General features: G+C 42.7%; 1 protein-coding gene across 1 annotated transcript in view; it reads right to left on the reverse strand.

Moving 5' to 3' along the window:
* Nucleotides 1-19,447, reverse strand: part of nid1a (nidogen 1a) — a 135,529-nt gene that overhangs the window by 24,974 nt on the left and 91,108 nt on the right. The window contains exons 14-16 of the mRNA XM_069885171.1: nt 17,570-17,742; nt 8,066-8,192; nt 2,490-2,661 (exon numbers count right to left, since the gene is read on the reverse strand). Of these exons, the coding sequence (XP_069741272.1) occupies nt 2,490-2,661; nt 8,066-8,192; nt 17,570-17,742 (472 nt within the window). The remainder of the gene's footprint in view (nt 1-2,489; nt 2,662-8,065; nt 8,193-17,569; nt 17,743-19,447) is intronic.

The following is a 19,447-nucleotide window of genomic DNA, read 5'->3' on the forward strand; positions in this document are numbered from 1 at the left end:
TGGGGGCTTTGAGGCGGACAGTTGCTCTGCCGCTTCAATAAACTGTGACTTGGTTGGCATTTTCCCCTTCGAAGCTGGCAGACAGTGACATCCAAGTCCTGCCGTCACTGGTAAACCAGCCCCAAGATGTTTGCAGTTGGACTTTTTGTAACATCCAACCAGAATTGCAAATGGGTTTATTTGTGTTCACCGCTTGTTCTTTGAAATTTGATGTTTGTAGCTCTGTTGTTCATTTAAAATTGAGAAGTTGTTCGTTACTGTGATCGGGAGGAACTGGTTAAAATAATTAATGTTCTAAGTGGGATAGTCCCTTTAAAAATGATGGACGTGCCAGCGTATTTTGGCTGCTGTCGTTGTTTAGATAGTAACCAATTTATTTCTAATTGTATGATCCATGCTTTGAAACAACGTGCGTTGTGTTAAATGTGCCAGATAAATAGATGACGAATGCAACAACTTGTTTTTCAGCCTCATAATGACTCCTTCGACTTTCATTGCCACAGCTCTGGTCCTCGTGCTGAAAAATGGCATCTACATAATCCAAAGTTGATCACAAACTTAGAAGCAAGCCTAGCTCTCTTATACCTGCACCAATGGAGCAATTAAATATATCCAAGCACCTGTGAAACCAAATGTTCGAAACATTATGGTGCCCAGAAATAAGGAGACTATATGTTTTTAAAAAATTTAGACATACAGCCATTTTGGCCCATGAGCCTGTGACGCCCAATTTACACCTGATCGATTTACAGCCTCTGGTACGTTTTGAACGATGAGAGGAAACTGGAGCCCCTGGCGAAAACCCATGCAGACATGGGGAGAACGTGCAAACTCCTCACAGACAGCTTGGGATTCGAACCACGATCCCGATCGCTGGCACTGCAAATGCGCTACGCTAACTGGGCTGCCCTCAGTAATTACAGTATAAAAAGTGCTGTAATTTCTACATGGTCAAAACAAATAACCTTGAATAAAATCTGGAAGGTGCACTTTAATCACAGGTGAATTGTTTGATTACAAATTTAAAACAGTGTACCACAGGGGCAAATGAAGGAAAAAATGTCTTTGTCTCAAACATTCTGGAGAGGACTGTGTGTGGCTCAAAATGAGGAATCGAGACGGAGGGCTTATGCTGGTCGAGGTCAAAGGCATACCTGGACGAGACTTCTTCCAGTTTTCTTTACCAACACATGATACCCAGAAATTCATAAAAGTAAAAGCCAAGACAGAAATGCAACGAGGGGAGTGTATGACCTGGGGCCAGATAAAATGTGTCGAGGTTGAGTGTTGGGAGCGACAACAGCTTTTCCCACTGCTAAACCACCAAACTCTGCATCTTTCCGAAGTTCCATCCATTATTTCTGGAGGACACCGGGACAATATGTGGATTGTCCACTACCAGCACTCCAAGAAAGGAATTCTAACATGCTTCATGGATTTTTGGTCTCAACCTTTGTTTTAAGCACTGCACCGATGTGGAAGATTGGGCCAAAGATCAAGCCCAGCCTCCAGAAACAACTGTACATTCCACTTGCCCAATTACAGACGATCTGTCAATCAGTCTTCTCGCAGACCTGATCTTCCCTATATCATAGAACACTACAGCACAGTACAGGCCCTTTGGCCCTCAATGCTGTGCTGACCCACACATTCCTTTAAAAAGTACTAAACCCTCCCTACCCTGTAACCCTCTATTTTTCTTTCATCCATGTGCCTGTCTAAGAGTCTTTTAAATGGCCCTAACATTCAACCTCCACCACCATCCCCGGCAAAGCATTCCACACACCCACAACTCTCTGCATAAAAAAACGTACCGCTGATGTCTCCCCTAAACTTTCCTCCCTTCACTTTGTACACGTTCTCTGGTGTTTGCTGATCCTGCCCTGGGAAACGGGTGTTGGCTGTTCACCCTTTCTATGCCTCTCATAATCTTTAGATCTCTATTAAGTCTCCTCTCATTCTTCTATGCTCCAAAGAGAAAGGTCCCAGCTCTGATAACCTTGCCTCTTAAGACTTGTTTTCCAATCCAGGCAACATCCTGGTAAATCTCCTCTGCACCCTCTCCATAGCTTCCACATCTTTCCTATAATGAGGTGACCAGAACGGAACACAATACTCCAAGTGTGGTCTTTCCCGAGATTTGTAGAGTTGCAACATGACCTCTCTACTCCTGAACTCAACCCCCCTAGTGATGAAGCCCAGCAACCCATGGGCCTTCTTAGCTATCCTATCAACCTATGCGGTGATCTTGAGGGATGTATGGATTTGAACCTCAAGGTCCCTCTGTTCATCCACACTCAAGTAACTGATCATTAATCCTGCACCCATCCTTCAGGTTGTCCTTCCAAAAATCGCTTGAATAAGTACGACATCAACAACAAATTCAAGAAAGCAAAAAGCATCCTGCAAGTGCCACATCTTCCTTGCACACTTTGGAAGTCAAGAGTGTTAATAGTGAAGGGTGCCTGTGCTCTCCTTGTGTCACATACCCATGGACTGGATCTGCAATGATTGCACGTGGGTTGACCAGGTCATCAGTGAAGAGCACCCGCCTCTGGTCGCCATCCAATTTTGCCACTTCAATTCTGTCCAGCCCAGAGTCCGTCCAGAAGATGTTGCGGCCTAGGTGGTCGACAGCTATTCCTTCGGGGCTCTCGAGTCCTTGAATGCAAAAACACACCGCAAATTCAGATGAAGAGTGGATGGAGCAATTAGACTTTGAACAGAACTCTCGTGAGTAAAGGATGATGCCTTGCACTTTGCTTTTTCACATTTTACTCAGTAATTTGTATTACAGCAAGGCCATTCCCCCATACCTCCATTTCTATTCTTGTACTGTGCAGAGGCTGACTGTCCTGGACAGCATGCAAATCAAAATTTTTCCACTGTGTCTTGGTAAGCATAACAATAAACAATTCAATTCAGAAACAAGAATAAAAATAATTACTTCAGGTTACAGATTTGCTTGTACCTAAAATAAAATCCCTACCAAACCCCCACAGACAACCTGAACTCAACTCTAGCAAAAGGAATAATAATGATTTCTTAGAGTCATTGAAGAGGCGCAGGCCACTCAGCCTAACTCATCCATGCCGACCCAGGTGGCATTCTGGGCTCGTCCTATTTGCCTGCATAGCCATCCTGCCCATACCTCTGTCCAAATGCCTTTGAATGTTATTATTGTACCTACTTCTATCACTTCCGTTGGCACCTCGCTCCCTGCGAGTGGAAAAGTTGCCCCACAAGCAATGTTTCCCTCTCATCTTTCGTAGTGTAAACATTTTATTTAGTGCATTTACTTTTTTCCCTGTGACAAAAGTATGTGGGCACTGGATGATTGTGCAAACGTAAATTGAAATTGTTTCAAGGTAATTTTGGCACAGCCAATCTCTCAGGGCTTATAAAACTGTATTGGCACGTTTTACTATAAGTAGTTAGCTGAGAGATTATTGTCAATAAGTATAAGTATTAATTAGTACATTATTTTAGGTAACTAACCTTTTATGCACATATCAATGACTCTGAAGGGTCTTTTTGGTTCTCTTTCTCTTTTATTGTAAGAAGGTTCTGGGCCACACTAATAGTGACCATACACAGGCAAAAGGCAATTTTGTGTAATATCAGTATTACATGATAATAAAGAAATTTTGAATCCCTGCACTGGAATTGCTACTTTCATGGAACTATGCACCAGTACCTTTATTTCCTTCTGTTCAACAACACTCTCCAGGTCTCCACCATCTTCCATACAAGACTTGGCATGGTTTGACTTTTTGTGAAGTGCAAAACCTTACTCTTGTTAAGAGTAAAATTCCACTTCCCACTCCTGGCCCACTTTCCAAACTGATCTAAATGCCGCTGTAAACAGACTCCCATCTTTTCTTTCCACCACACGGCCAACTTTGCGTCATCTCCACATGTACTAATCGTGTTAGTTACATTGTCATCCAAATAGTTAGCAAGCAACAGTGGAGCCAGCAATGGTCACAGGACTCCAATCAGAAAATCAAGCCTTATTACCCTCCGACCCCAGTTTGAATCAAATCAGCCAGGTCTCCTTGGATTCCTTATGATATAACCTGCCATGCAGGACCTTGTCAAAGGCCTTGCCTACATCTGTTAATACAACATCCACTGCCCTTCCCTCATCAATCCTCTTGGCCACTCTTCAAAAAACCTCTTAGTTTTGTGAGGCACATACAATACCACGCTAACTATCCATAATCTGTCCCTGCCTTCCTGCCTAAATTCTGGTAGATCCTCTCCCTCAGAATCTTATCAAGCAACTTTGCCACAGTGCTTCACCTGAGGCCAAAGATGTAAATATCTCTGCAAGGTCCCCTGCAACTTCTTCTTTAGCTTCCCACAAGCTGAAAGGATGTATTTGATCAGATCCACCTTTTTATTTTTGAATACTTTATTTTTGTGGTCAAACATGTATCAGGAATATCCATGACCCAAATACATATATTGAAATGAAAAATCAATGATCTAGGTTGTCCATATTTCCAAACTGCCCTATCCCCACCCCCAATTTGAACCCTGAGATTGGGAGAAAAAGAAAGAGAAAATAGGCAAGAAAGAAAGAGGAAAGCAAGAAAAAGGAAAGAAAGAGGAACTGTCGGCATCTGGGATCCAGTTCAGAGGAACTGATTACTTTTCTTACCTAGATCTCAGATAAGGGAAAGATCAAGGACATAGAACTCAGGAACAGAATAACTAACCCTAAATATTCAACCCTGCATTCCGCAAGTATGGCCGAATTTGTCCACCTTAATGTGTCCAAGGCCTCTAAACATCTCCCTGGTACATCATGAACATGGACCAGGACAGTGTAACTTGTTTACTTCAATTCTTTAGTTTCCATGAACCTTCCCTCAGTGACGAGAAACGTTCATTTAAAAACTCATCCATCTCCATTGACTCCAAACAAAGCTAACAAATGTTAATCTCCTCCAGACGCCTCTTTACTTAATGCACCTGCAGATTCTCTTGGGATTTTCTTTCATCTTGTCTGCCAGACGATGCTGTGCACAATCTGTTCATGCCCACTCACAGATCACGCTCTCACTTGGAAGCCCTGCATCACACCCATCTATCCCCAATTAACCCAATCCTGAATCTACCTCCACGTGTGTGAAAGCCAGACCTTAAAAAAAAACCCAGTTAATCCAACCCAAGGCAGTGACTCAGTATTTTTAATCTGTTATCCATTCAGACAAGATCAACTGGGCCAGAGTTAGGCAGTAAAGTTCCACTGACGATCTTCAAAATTGCTGAACTAACACAAGTGATGGGATGTACCTTAACCCCACAGAGAACACACATGGACCTGGACGTCGCATTTGAAACAGATTTAAAATGGAAAGAAAATACAACTGTGTGACAGGATGGTACTCACCAGCACTATTCCAAAACAAATTCTCAGCCCTTGAAATTTTGATTTCCTGTTTCAAAACATTTTAAACTTTCTTTGCAAATTCTTTAGAAGTCTTTCCTTCCCCTCACAAACCCAAAAATGATCTTCAGCAGTTGTTTTCAAACTGCCCCCCCAACTCACATTTCCCCTTAAGTAATCCCTATGCCATCGGTGCTGTGTGATTAGTAAGGGATTACTTAAGGTGGGATGTCAACATTGTCTGACTGGCTTAATGCAACCTAGATTGTATACCTAAAATGGATGAGAGGGGGGGGTGGGGGGGTGGCTTGGGAGGAAGGGGGGGGGGGGAGAAAAAGTCACTGTATATGTGTGAAAAAGAAATAGTGTACATCATGGCTAATGTGATTTATGGTGTGAAAAATAAAAAAATTTAAAAAAAAAAACAAAAAAAAAACTTAAGGTGGGATGTGGGTGGGAAGGGAAGGTTGAGAACCACTGCTCTAGTCAAATTTGTTACTGAAATATTTTGCTTGAGAAAAATTGTCATTGCCCATTTCCGTTGGGAGTTCTGAAACCGTGCACATAACAAGTCAATGAGGGACAATTAAAATAGTGGTTTTCAAACTTTTTCTTTTCACTCACATCCCACCTTAAGCAATCCCTTACTAATCACACAGCACCGATGGCATAGGGATTACTGAAAGTGGGATGTGAATTTTGGGGGACAGTTCAAAAACCACTGATCTACACTTTAAGATGATCTACCCAGCAAGTTACAACTAGTGATTGCCACAGACTTCAACTTGGGGAGTTCTGGAGTCAGGTATGCAAATATGCATCTTCAAACACTCGCCAACCCAAGTACTGAAATCTCCCATGGTTATTACTCTGAATGACCTCTGATATTGGATCATGAGCTTGTGTCTCATTAAGTTGAGCTTGCTTTACTATGGTGTGGAAGATGAATGAATCAACAGATGGTGATCGCACAGAAAATAGGCAGGGAAGCAGCATCTGATAACTGAATCACTTCGTGCCTGCAACAACAAAAAAACGTCTTTGTGGATGGTGTAGGATCAGGCCACAAATATGGTGCGTAGGCTGCATTAGACAGCTTGGACCTATGATAAGAGCTTCAGACAATGACTCATCCCTTCTCCAGATGTGGTAATTATGTCTTGAGAGCATGTAGTATAATAAACAAATATAGCTACACCAGAGGGTGTTTGTGAACATTTTTCATTTTGGTAAGAGAATGTATTGCCCGAAGATGCTGAATCCCTTCCTGTCGTGCACACTGGTGTGCTGAGATCTGGCGATCCTCTCCTCCCAGCCAGGCTTGTCAGGGGCTGAAAACAGCAGCCGTCACCGCGTGGGGTACCAGTTTCAATGGACAATTCTGGCACCATTCAACTGAAGTTGGCAGTGGCTAACTGTTGAAACCTCTCTTTTCCCCACCACCACCCCCCCCCCCCCCCCCACCCCGCAGATAGGTTCCTCCAGAATTCTCAGGCATGACAGTCAATGCTTTTTCTACTGAGGTTAGGGAGGTCATGGGGGGTGGAGGGAACACTTGGTGGAATTTCTTCACCCAGAGAGTGGTGGGAGCGTGGAACACGCTCCTGGCTAAACAGGTTCAATTTTGACATTTAAGAAAAATTTGGACAGGTACATGGATGGGAGGGTATGGAGGGGTCTGGTCTGGGTGGAGGTCAGTGGTATTAAGCAGAAAAAGAGTTTGGCACACGCTAGAAGGGCCTGTTTCTGTGCTGCAATGTTCTGTGCGGGAAGATGGTTTGGAGGAACAATGACAAAGGTCATCAATTTAAAATACTCATCAGCTGCACAGGAAGGATCAAGCACAAGGAGCACATTCAGGGTCCCTAGGAGCTTTTGGAGTAAAGTCAGATGAATATTTCAAACAGGCGATAACATGGGAAGGAAGTGGGCCAGTATAACAAGGGGACAAAAGACAATCTGCTGGAGAAACTCGGTGGGGCAAGCAGTATCCGTGGTGGAGCGGGGGGTGGGAAGGAAGGTTGAGATTTTTGCTTCAAATTCCAACATCTGTGGTTTGTTGTGTGGCCAGTATAACAGCTTTGGGTTTGTTCTTGTCAGAAGAAACTATCTGCATTGTGAACCTTCTTTCGTTCAATAAATGTTCCATGATAAAAATGCAAGATATTCGGGTCCAATCATTACTTTCTGTGCTCAATTTCATTTTTATAAATGGTGAATTTTGTCTTTTAGAAAGGCCACGCCTAGTGGTATCTGAGCTTTATCAATCTTCTTGATGACACCTCAAGGCATTCTGAAGAACCAACCGCTCAATGTAATCCAGGTATACACCAATCTCATTGCACATTGTCACCGCTCACACACATGAACAATCAGATCACCAGGTCTAGTGAAGCTGATGGAGGGAGATTATTGGTCGGGACTCTGGACCAAATTCTCCTCCGATCTTCTTTTGTATTTTTTATTCTGATGAGAGGGCAGGTAAAATTTTTCGTGAAAGATGGCACAGCTAAACAGAGCAGCCACCCACCTCAAGAAATCACCTAGATCGTGGGCTCAAGGTTCCAGGCTCACCTTCGGAGTCTGATAATGAAGTATTTCGATTGAGAATGGATACAAAACCCAGTTAAAGAGCGATCCCAGGTTCCTCCCTGGTTTTGTTCTAACCTATTCCAATGATGGTCGTGGGCTCTCCTCCTTGAAGACTAGCTCGGCCAATTGTTTGTCCAGCGATGTCAGTCCAATATACCATCCTGTCTATGCAGTCGTACGCTACACCAATGACCACCTTATCCTAAAGGCAGAAGAGGCATTAAGTTAAGCTGGTATAATCAGTTTAGAACCAAAAAAAACAAGAGAAGTTACAAGGAAGATCATTCTTTTATGGCAAAAATGATTGAATCACTTTCTCTATGGAGCTTTGGTGCCAATTAGGCCAATACTCCATTAGGCTGCATTCTTTGCTTGCAATTTACAAATATTGAGATGTTTTCTAGACCCTTAAAATCTGGGTCCACTCGGAATCTGAGGTTCTCTGGATGGGAATACTGGACATTTTGCCCATAACAATCAACATTCAAACCGAGATGGAATTTGGCAAAAATTGCTTCCACATTGTTCAATGAACCAGTAAATTCGTACATCACTGCAGTACTAATGGATTAAGCAGTAACTTGTTTATATCAAAATGCTCACACTAAATTAAAACCCATGATAGTTCGAATGAATATTACCAAACAGAAACTCCAATGAGGAGATAGTAGGACAGGTTTCTCTAACAGGTAGGCTTTAAAGAAATCTCTCGAGAAGATGCCTGCCAAGTCCCTCCAGTTTCTCAGATCAGAATTCCAGCATCCGTAGTTCTTATGTTTCTGAACCAAATACTGGTTTGGTGTCAAAGGAGTCACTCCAACCTCGCCTCTGGAATTCAGCTCTTAGGCCCACATTTGGAACAAGGCAGTGATGATGGGCGTATCGAGCTCTCAGTTCAGTCCTGACCTCCAGCTCCGTGTGTGTGGCCAACTGCAGGTTCTTCCACTCAGTATGAGGGCTTTCCCTAGATACGCTCATTTCCGACTATGTCCAAAGACATAAGTTTCCCATTAAAGGAGGGAAGTGGCAAAAATAATCAAAGGAGCATTTATGGGTATCTGAGACAAAACAAGTTGGAGGGATACAGGAGATAATAAATGGGATCGCTCTAATCCAGTGGTTTTCAACCTGTTTTCTCCACTCACATTTAAGGAATCCTTACTAATCACAGAGCATCTATGGCATAGGGATTAGTGGAAAGAAAAAGATTGAAAGCCACTGCTCTAGTAGGAACCAGCATGGGTCAATGACCCTGAATATGATGTGTCTGGAGTTGAATGGTGAAACCAAAACTACCTGCATGCATTGTGCATAACATATCCAACATATATTTTTAGGAGTCCGTTTGGTTAAGTATCCAAAGGTTTAACTTCATTGAACAGAATCCAAACATTTATTTTACATATAGTGTGGGAAGCACATGCACCGCTTTCAGTTGTGCTCTGTCTCCAAAACCACTTCAATATCATGTCTGGACCAATAACGCAAGGATTTGCAAGTATGAATATATATTTCCCCATCCACTATTTGGGAACAATGCCCAAAGCTAGTGGGAAATTTTCGGTTTACATCAAATGGTGGAATTTTGCAAACATTCCATGTTAACTCATTCAACGGTCAGTCTGTTCATCAGAACTGGACACTGTTCTCTAGTGGAGATCAAACCAATGGGCAATTAAGCTTCATCAAAAGGTCATTGCTTTTGTGCTTCACTTCTAGAGGAATGCAATTATAATATCAGCTTGTTTTACAAAATCGTCAAAGTTTGAGTTACCGTGTATACACGTGTGTAGAGCTCGTCGAAAGAATCAAAGACTTGTTGATCCAAACCGAGGCTTTTATTAGCAAAAGACAGGAGCTCTTCACAGGTGGCTGACCAGTCCGGAATGATCCGACCTGGCTTGGGACACAACCCTTTAAACCCTTTAAGGCCCAGACAGTAGGCTTGGCTAAGCTCTCAGCCAATCGTTGTAAGCACAGTCTAGATACTGTAACTATATACACTATATACATTGGTGATAGATCTGTACTATCACAACATGTAATAGTCATTACAGTGTAAAAGTCGGCTCTCCCTTTTTTTGGCTCAAAACCATGCATTTTCGGGTGTAAAAATTTGGTGTGAATAAATAAAAATGCATCAAGATGAGGAAGGGTCGAGGGGGAGTCACGTGATGGAGTAGTGGCCGGACGGTGAACTCCAGCCCTCTCCAGAAAAGTCGGGAAAAACAAAGGAAAACACAAAGGCACAGAAATAAAAGTTACAGAAAAGTGAGTATAAAGGTGGAAAGAAGATGGCGACAAAAAAAGAAAAATCGAAAGCAACGGTAAGAAGAGAGGAAGAGAAGACAAAGGAGGAAAAAGGTGAAGGCCTTACCTGTCCGAAGAGGCCCGCTGCGGAGAGAGAAACCCGCTCCCTCAGGTCGGTAAATAATGGACTACAAAAATGGCTCGCTGAGCCGAGTAAAAGTGCGCAACCGCGCATGCGCGAAGAATCGCGCATGCGCGATGCGAATGAAAAAAAACACACCGACGGGAGGGGGGACCAGCTGGGGAGTCGATCTCCACAGCCGGCAACGACAGCTGCAGAACACCTGCAGCAAGAAGAGACCACAGAAGACAATAGAAACAAGAAAAAAGAGAAGGAAAGGGCACCAAAGAAACAACAGATGGCCAACCCAGAGGAAGAAGAAGAGGAAGAGGAAGAGTACAGTGAAATAGAAGAAGAAAAGAAAGGCAAGATAAAGGATATACTTTCTCTTATTAAAGGATACATGGAGTCATTTAAAGAATGGCAAACACAGGAATTTAAGGATTTAAGAAAAAGAATAAACAACACAGAAGAGAAAATGAATAAAATAGAGATGACCTTAACAGAAATGGGAAAGAAAATGGACAAGATGGAAGAGCGGGCAGTAGCAGCAGAAATGGAGGTAGAAGACTTAAAAAAGAAATTGGAGGAATCTAATAAAAAAACTAAAGAGACACAAGAACTACTAGCTCAAAAAATAAATACAATGGAAAATTACAACAGAAGAAATAACATAAAGATAGTGGGCCTTAAGGAAGATGAAGAAGGCAAGAATATGAGGGAGTTTATAAAAGAGTGGATCCCTAAGACCCTAGGATGTCCAGAACTACAGCAAGAAATGGAAATAGAAAGGGCACATAGAGTATGGGCCTCTAAACCACAACCACAACAAAAACCAAGATCTATTGTAGTAAAATTCCTAAGATATACTACAAGAGAAAAGGTACTGGAGAAGACAATGGAAAATGTAAGAGAGGGCAACAAACCACTGGAGTATAAAGGGCAAAAAATCTTCATTTATCCAGATATAAGTTTTGAACTCCTAAAGAAGAGAAAAGAGTTCAATACAGCAAAGGCGATTTTATGGAAGAAAGGGTATAAATTTATACTAAAGCATCCAGCGGTATTGAAAATATTTATTCCAGGACAACAAAACAGACTATTCTCGGATCCAGAAGAAGCACGAAAATTTGCAGAACAATTACAAAAATAGACTGAGGGAGGAAGACGGGTAATGAGAGTAAAAATGATCACGATTGATATGTATGTGGGTAAAGACAAAAATAGACTGAGGGATGAAGACGGGTAATGAGAGTAAAAATGATCACGATTGATATGTATGCGGGTAAAGAGGTATAAGAGTGAATAGAGACAATGTGCATACGTGAATGTATCTGTACTTAGAGGAAAATATAGATAGTATAGACAAGAATTAATAAGGGAAGGTAATGGAATAGAGAGAATAAGGAGGGAATTAAAAGAGTGACCTTTGTGACATATGAAAAGTGAAATCTTTTCTGGGGGGGGGGGTGAGGGGAAATAGCGGTCACTGCAAAATCAGTTGACGCTTGCGAGTGGATTCGCAAATCCAAATGGAGAGGGGAGATGTGGTTGTCCGACAAGGGATAAAGGACAACTCAGGAGGTGAAGGGGAGATTGGGGATAAATAAGATAGAAATAGGAGAATAAGGAAAATGTTGGATGTTGTAGGAATGTTGTCTTATAAAGAGTTGAAAATAAGAAAACAGAAATGGAAAAAGAGGAAAGGTAATGATGGAAAAACGGAAAGAGAAGATAAACAAAATATAAAAGGGCTACGCTGAACTACATGACTTTAAATATTAATGGAATACATAACCAAATTAAAAGGAAGAAACTACTAAATTTAAATGAATAAATGTATTCCATTAGAAAAAATAACATATAGGTTAAGAAATAATATTGAAATATTCGAACAAGTATAGGAGCCTTACATTAAATACAATAGCGAAAACCTACCGGGGACAAACATTACCTAAGTTGATGGAAGGAGAAGGAAAGAAAAGAATGGACTCAGTAGAATTTCTGGTGTATTTTTGTTGAATGACAACATTGTCTGACTGGCTTAATGCAACCTAGATTGTATACGTAAAATGGATGAGAGGGGGGGGTGGGGGGGTGGCTTGGGAGGAGGGGGGGAGAAAAAGTCACTGTATATGTGTGAAAAAGAAATAGTGTATATCATGTCTAATGTGATTTATGGTGTGAAAAATAAAAAAAATTTTTAAAAAAAGATGAGGAAGGGTCACAACCTCTCTCTGCAGATCAGCTCACAGACGGCACTTGCTGTTTCACAACTTTGCCTCCATTTTGTTTAAAAATGCCTTCCAGAAAAACAACAAATATACAGCAGAATTTAAATAAAATGTTAATTATAATTTTTTTGAAAAAATTTAATTCAATTTAGACACACATCACGGTGACGGGTCTTTTCAGCCCACGAGACTGTCCCCCGCCCCCCCCCAATTAACCTACACCCCTGATATGTTTCGAATGGTAGGAGAAAACTGGAGCTCCCCCCCGGAGAAAACCCATGCAAACATAGGGAGAACGTACAAACTCCTTAGAGACAGCGCGGGTTTTGAACCCAGGTCCTGATTGCAGGCATTGCGCAAACCGCGCCGCTGAGAAGGCAAACAATTCTGCAGTGTCGGGAGCATTTGTGAATTGGAGAAATTTGCCTGAGACTGGAGAAAGATGTCAAACAAACTTCAGACAAGGCCAAAAAGCAAGTGTGCTAACAGAAGTAAAGCTAGCAAGTGGCCACAATTGTGGGGGGGGGAGTTGCTGAGTGGGTGATTAAAAATTCTCAAGATGGAAGATGCGTTATTTGTGGTGCCGTTCAAATCCACGCATGAACGGAATCAAGGAAAGAAAGAATCTCAAATTTCACGGTAAGTGCTGGAAGGTGCAGGAGGTGGTATGACTTAGCTCTTCGGCAGATTTCACCAAAGCTGCCCGCTGATCTGGAAAATGTTACAGTAATCGGACGTCGGAAGGAAGGAAGGGTACTTGTTATCATGAATTGGGAACATGGCTGGCACACCAATTACTCCCCACATGCCCCAGATTCAAACAGTGGACCAAAAAGGAGATAAAATAGCATTGGTGAAAACCAGTGGTCACAAGAAGAGGGCTTACTCTGGATCTTTCTTGAATGTCCGACGGTACTAAATTAAAGCAAATGGTTGTTTTTTTTTTCAAAAAAAAAAGAAAAACACAGCTATTGAAGAAAATACCAAAATGAATCATTGCCCATGTACATCCACGAGGCCAGAGTATGAAGGCAGATGTAGAAAATGAATAAAGGAAGTTTTGAATTTGCAACTGGGTGGTCTATGCAAGAAGTCTTTGCTTGTCTGGGATCAGTTTAGGGCACATCTAGTTGTTGACCTCCGATTACAAAACATTCATGCAACTGTAATTCCTGGCAGCCTGACAAGTAATTTTCCAACTAATTGTTGTTAGTATCAGTAAGTCATTTAAGAATTGGGTGAGAATGGTGTGGGGGGGGGGGGGGGGAAGTAACCAGATGCGTGAATGAGAAAAATCATACACAAAAGGATGCTGTGGGCCAGCTCCATCGCTGTGTTGGATCCGTGAATGGGCCATTGATCCACGGAAGGAAATGAAAACCCACATTATTGTCAAATCATTCCAGAAATGTGGACTTGCAAATGCATTGGATGGTACAGAAGATGAATGGACTGGGATGATAAAAAAGAGTGCTTGGGCTCCCCCAGACTGTGAAAAGCATGGATGAAGAGGATCCGGGCGATGAGATCATTCGTCCTGATGATCATGATGCTTTATTCGGTGCTGACAATGTTAAATGAATCTTTGTGCTTGAAAGCCTCATTACTGGAAATGTTTGGTTCATTTAATTTTTGCATGCATACCGAGAATGACAACTTACTACCAGTAATTACTTTGTTTCTCTTGTTGTTATTTATTTTGAGAATTGGTGGCTTAAGATGCATTGAATGCATTTAAAAAACAAACATGCAGTAAATAAAATGATACCATCATCCCAAATGTGAAATTGCGGTTAAAGCTTCTGTGATGCGAGTATGTACAGCAAGGTTGTATTGGGGTATTACCATAGTTTTGATGTGCAGACTCTTATTACTTTAATTTGTTGTATTTTTAGGTTTTTATTCATTTGGAGATCACTTGGACTTCAGCTATGGACACAGTAGCTTTGGATTCTAGCCCCTCAAACGTAGGATCCATGCAAGTTGACCCCCCCCCACCAAATTTGACCCAAAAAAAACTGGTCCCTCAAAACTCAGCTATTATACAAGTATATACGGTAACTAAACTGTTCACGGTTTGTCCAGATTACACCATTTAGTTCATATCACATTGTTCTTCTAACAGAAACAAAATGCAAAAGAAACACAGTCTCTCTGATGCACATTAGCATGGTAATAAAATGAGAAGAACTATGGACAGACTGAGAGTCGATTCCCTGTGATGTTTATTCGTGGGCACAGTGTGGGAACATCAGGGGGGGGGGCCAATTACAGTGGGGGAAGGAGCTGAAACAGCTGTTGAACTCTGCTTGCTCCCTTAGTGAGGTGGCTTCGAAGATTTTGCGTGGGGGGGGGGAGTTACAGAGTCAGAGATGAGACCGTATGTAACTCAAATGAGTTAGAGAACATGGTAGGATCCATCCACAAACAGCTGTATTTCTTTCTTTTGCAAAGCCACTCAAAGGCACTAAAATCTAATCACGTGTGGAGACGGAGACAGACATCTTACTGCAGGAGTATCTGGCCAGGATGATAATTACACCCTTGGGGTTTCCAGCACGTTTTTTTTAAAGCTCAGGCAGTTGATGTCAGTCTATCTGCTGTCGGCAATAATCTCAACAAAAGCAGCTGATTTTTGCAAGCTCCTGCCGCCGTGCAAAGGTGGGATTTATTACCTGACAATGATCCATGTTTAGTCATGTGTACACTGGATCAGAAACATTCAGACCTCTGGGTATTTGAGCTGCAGTGCACACTTGTTTAAGGGCTTTTTTTTGTCCACTGCTTCACATCACTGACTTCCTCTGGCTAAATATTAGCAAATCAAACTCTTTGACCACACATCCTAACACCCTGAAGCAGTTGGTCAATCTACACCAATAATGATTTAGGACTGTCTGTGCTATCTGAACCGAGCAAGATCGAGCAGCATCAGTGGGTGAAAGAATGGTTGTTTCCAGCCAAACCTCTTTATTGAGGCCCTGTGACAAGTCTCCACTAAATATCGTGTCTCCATAAGGGGCTCTTTTTCCCGCACTGATGGTACTCGACCCGCCGGGTTCCTCCAGCAGAGTGCATTTAGCTTCAGATTCCAGAGTCTCCCATGGGTTTTGAACCTCTACTGTCTCCCAGGGAAAGGTGGAAGGAGATATTCCGACAAAGCAGAGATTTGAGGGCGTGAAAAAGGGAGGCAAGGGGTGTGGGCAGCTAGGTACTAAAATCTATTCCCCAGCTGCTCAATTTCACTTGCTTCCTGTCAGTTTAGGAATCGATGGAGCTCAAATTAAAGTCAGTCAGCAATGAACTGGTACCAATTAATCCTTTTTTTTTTAAATTTTTTATTTTTCACACCATAAATCACATTTACCAATTAATCCTTGAAGTTTCACATCTTATAAATGACCATATGTACTCGTGTAATAGTTGATATTTCCCCCCCCCCCCCACTTTTTTGGCACAAAAAGTGTGTATTTTCCATACATCCTGCGCAAAAGTCAACCCCCTCAATTTTTGGCACCGACTGCCCACCCATCCAACCTCGGATCTTCGCTCCAGCACCTGCCCATCTGAGTTCCCAACCACTGATCCTCGCCCCAGCCCCCTGTCCATCCAAACTCCTGATGCCCTGACTGTGGATCCTCATGCCGGCTGCCTACCCACTGGAGCTCCCAACGCTCTAACCATGGATCCTCACACCGGCCGACCGCCGCCCACCTGAGCTCCCGCTGCCCTAAACGTGGACTTGTCTCCTGGTCCTGACTGTCAGAGCTACCAATGCCTTGAACAATACAGGTAGTATCTGTGTAAAAGGTTACTTCCAAAATTTGACCAGAAAAATTGGCCCCCAAAACTCAACTATTACACACATATATACAGTTCTTAGTCTTTCTCCATGACAGCGCTTGTAAGTAATATTCATGTCACTGATTCATGCACAATGAAGCATGGGGCTCCAGGAGCATCACGCCCTGAAATAAAACAAACACCATTTTGTAGCTTCCATGACTTCAGAATTGCTCAACGTGCTTCAAGGGAGCAGGCTTCCCTTCCCAGGGAGACAGCAAATGAGACCTGGAGGGACCCGGTGGGTCAGACAACATCCATGGTTGGCCATTGTTTTGGGTCAAGATCCTTTATCAAGACATGACATTTATTGAGGTCTCACCATAGGATTCTAACTTGAAATTTCTCTCCGTTATGCTGACTGACACAGAGCTCCTCCAGATTCTTGCAGTTCATTCAACATTACAGCATCTGGAGTTTTTGAGCTTCAGTCAAGTGGTTTTTTGACATTGTAATGCACGAAATACAGCCAACTGCTCAAACAGGTTTCATAAGTAGGGTTTTTAAGGCTGCAACGTCGGGAAAAAAAATGCTGAAACTGTTAACATAATTATTGCCCGTGCGGTCGTTCACACTGGCCACCTTTTTTGGACTGCAAGTACGTGAGTGCAACAGTCCTGTGGTTTGGGCGTGCAGTCGAGTGGATGTCCGTCAGCAAATTTTTCCTGTGCAATTTACACTGCAGGCTTCCTCCAAAAAGTTGGAGGGATCCTGCAGGATAAATCACAGGCCAGGAATCGACTCCAAATTCCTGCCCGTCCCCTTTTTTAGACTGCCCATGTAGCGGCCAAATTCCTCAATTGTGCCATTTTACTCCTGCAGTCGAGAAACCATAAAGGAGCAGTGCGCTTAATAATTTTCTTTTGGAAAAAAATTGCTGGCGGACAGATAATATCAGCTGGGCTCACTGATGTAAATTGCCTGCTCTTCCAGGAGTGGTCGGGAGGACAAAGATTCATTCAAAAAATACCTCAGTAAAAGTCTCCTCTGAAAGGCAAAACCTCTGGACACATTTTGAATTGACCTAGGACTGTTAGCCAAGGTTTACATGCTCAAAACCCAAACAGCACCTGAGGCAAAAGTTACAAACAGACTTTTGATTTAAAAAAAACAATGTTCAGCAAAGCTTACAGGAATGTGGAGTAAAGTCTTAGCCTCACTATTCTTCAGACTGAAACCTTCCACCAGGATGTGATCTAATTTTCCATTTTGTGCAAAGAGAAGATGTGTGCCTGGGGGTAGCGGAACGACATCTGGTCGAGTTGTGGGCCCAACTGTAACAGTAGGAGTGACTGCGTCAAGACCTGTCAGGAGAGTGGAAGGAAACCAGATGGTCACGTTTGGATAGCAGTACATCACACCAAGTTTAAACAAACACATTCATGGCCCTTCACCACCAGAACTTAACCCCTTCAGTTAAAGAGTTTTCTCAGGGACAAAGAGATCGGAGGTGTAGACTGAAAAATAATTAAAAATAACAGTGCAAGCCCTTTCAAAATGGAAGCCTGACAATGGAATTCATTTTTAGCAGAGAACACAGGGGGATTGATTTGCGCTTAGTCTGCAACCTTCTGTGTGGGCGACTCGAGTGCACATCTAGATGCTAAAAGTTGATGAGATGCCCAAATTGGTCATCCCGCAGGCATTCATTTCTGGCAGGAAGGGGCATGGATAAGGTGAACGGTCACAGCCTTTCTCCTCCCAGAGTCAGGGAGTCGAGGGCACTAAGAAGAGAAAAATTTCCGAGGGGCACAGAGGGTGGCGGGGATGTGGAACGGGTTGCCTGGGGAAGTGCAGAGGCAGGTAATAATTACAACATTGTCAAGACACTGAGAGAGGAATATTTGGAAGGATATGGGCTGCACGGACGAGTTGGGCTGAAGGACTTGTTACCATGCTGCACAGCTCCCAAAAAGAATTGAAAGTTGACCAGCTGCATTGTGCACAGTGAATACAGCTTCAACACTTTCAGCAAGAGAGACAGTGAAGGTGTGAAGAAAAGCTTTTTATTGAACGAAGAAGCAAGTAGTTGGGATCTGAAACTCATCGTCCCCAAATATGGTGGGAACAGAGTTACAAGGGAATGGATAGGCACTGGGGGGTGGGGGGGGAATTAGAATGATTTGCAGATCTGTGGAGAGAGGTCAAGTTAATACGACTGCGTTTCGTAGACCACGGACAAGCCTCCTTCAGTGCCATTTCACATCAAGACAAGGTTTCCACCAGCAGTGATGAAGATAGGAGGTGTTAATATAATAGGGAATGTGAAGGTAAACCTCTTGACCCACAGAATGTGGGGAAATAAAGTTGTGACCATGAGGAGGAGTCAAGGCGAAGGGAGCAGAATTTTTTAAAATATATATAGGTGGCCACATAATGGAGGAACAAATTCAACGCTGAAGGATGTGGGGAAGCTAATTCGGAGAATGAGCACCATCTCAAAGCAATCGTGTCAAATGGACAGAATTTTATAGATTCACAAATGAAAACCACAGCTGCACATTCCACTGAGTTACCAAACTTACACAGGGCAGGATAACTTGAACCGTATTTTAACAGGAAAATGTGCTCGCTGGAGAGGTAGCAGAGAAACTATTGACACAGCGACACAAGAAGATACGCAGGCAGCTGACCAAAGCTAAAAACAGAGTGAGGTTTTGAAGCTAGAGTTGTGGAGAAATACAAGCAAAGAATTTCAGAGCAGAGCCAAAGAATTGGGGACGGTCAGGGAATCATGGAATCTCAGAATTTGCTGAGATTGCAAGTGGCAAGGCCGTGAGAGGAATTTGTAACTGGGCGGGGTGGGGGGGGGAGCAATAATTGCAAAAGAAAGTAAATGGAGGCGCACAGGGGTTATGGTAAACAGAGTTGTAGGAGGGGTAGTTTGGATGAATGAAGGTAAAAGCAGGGGTGAGGTGTTTGTTGTGAGAAATGAACACAGCTTCAGAGTTCATTTTTATCAAACCAAGCGTGAAACTCCCTGACGCTTCCCATCAAAACCAATACACC

This window comes from Narcine bancroftii, chromosome 6 (genome assembly GCF_036971445.1).
Source record: "Narcine bancroftii isolate sNarBan1 chromosome 6, sNarBan1.hap1, whole genome shotgun sequence".
Taxonomy (NCBI): Eukaryota; Metazoa; Chordata; class Chondrichthyes; order Torpediniformes; family Narcinidae; genus Narcine; species Narcine bancroftii.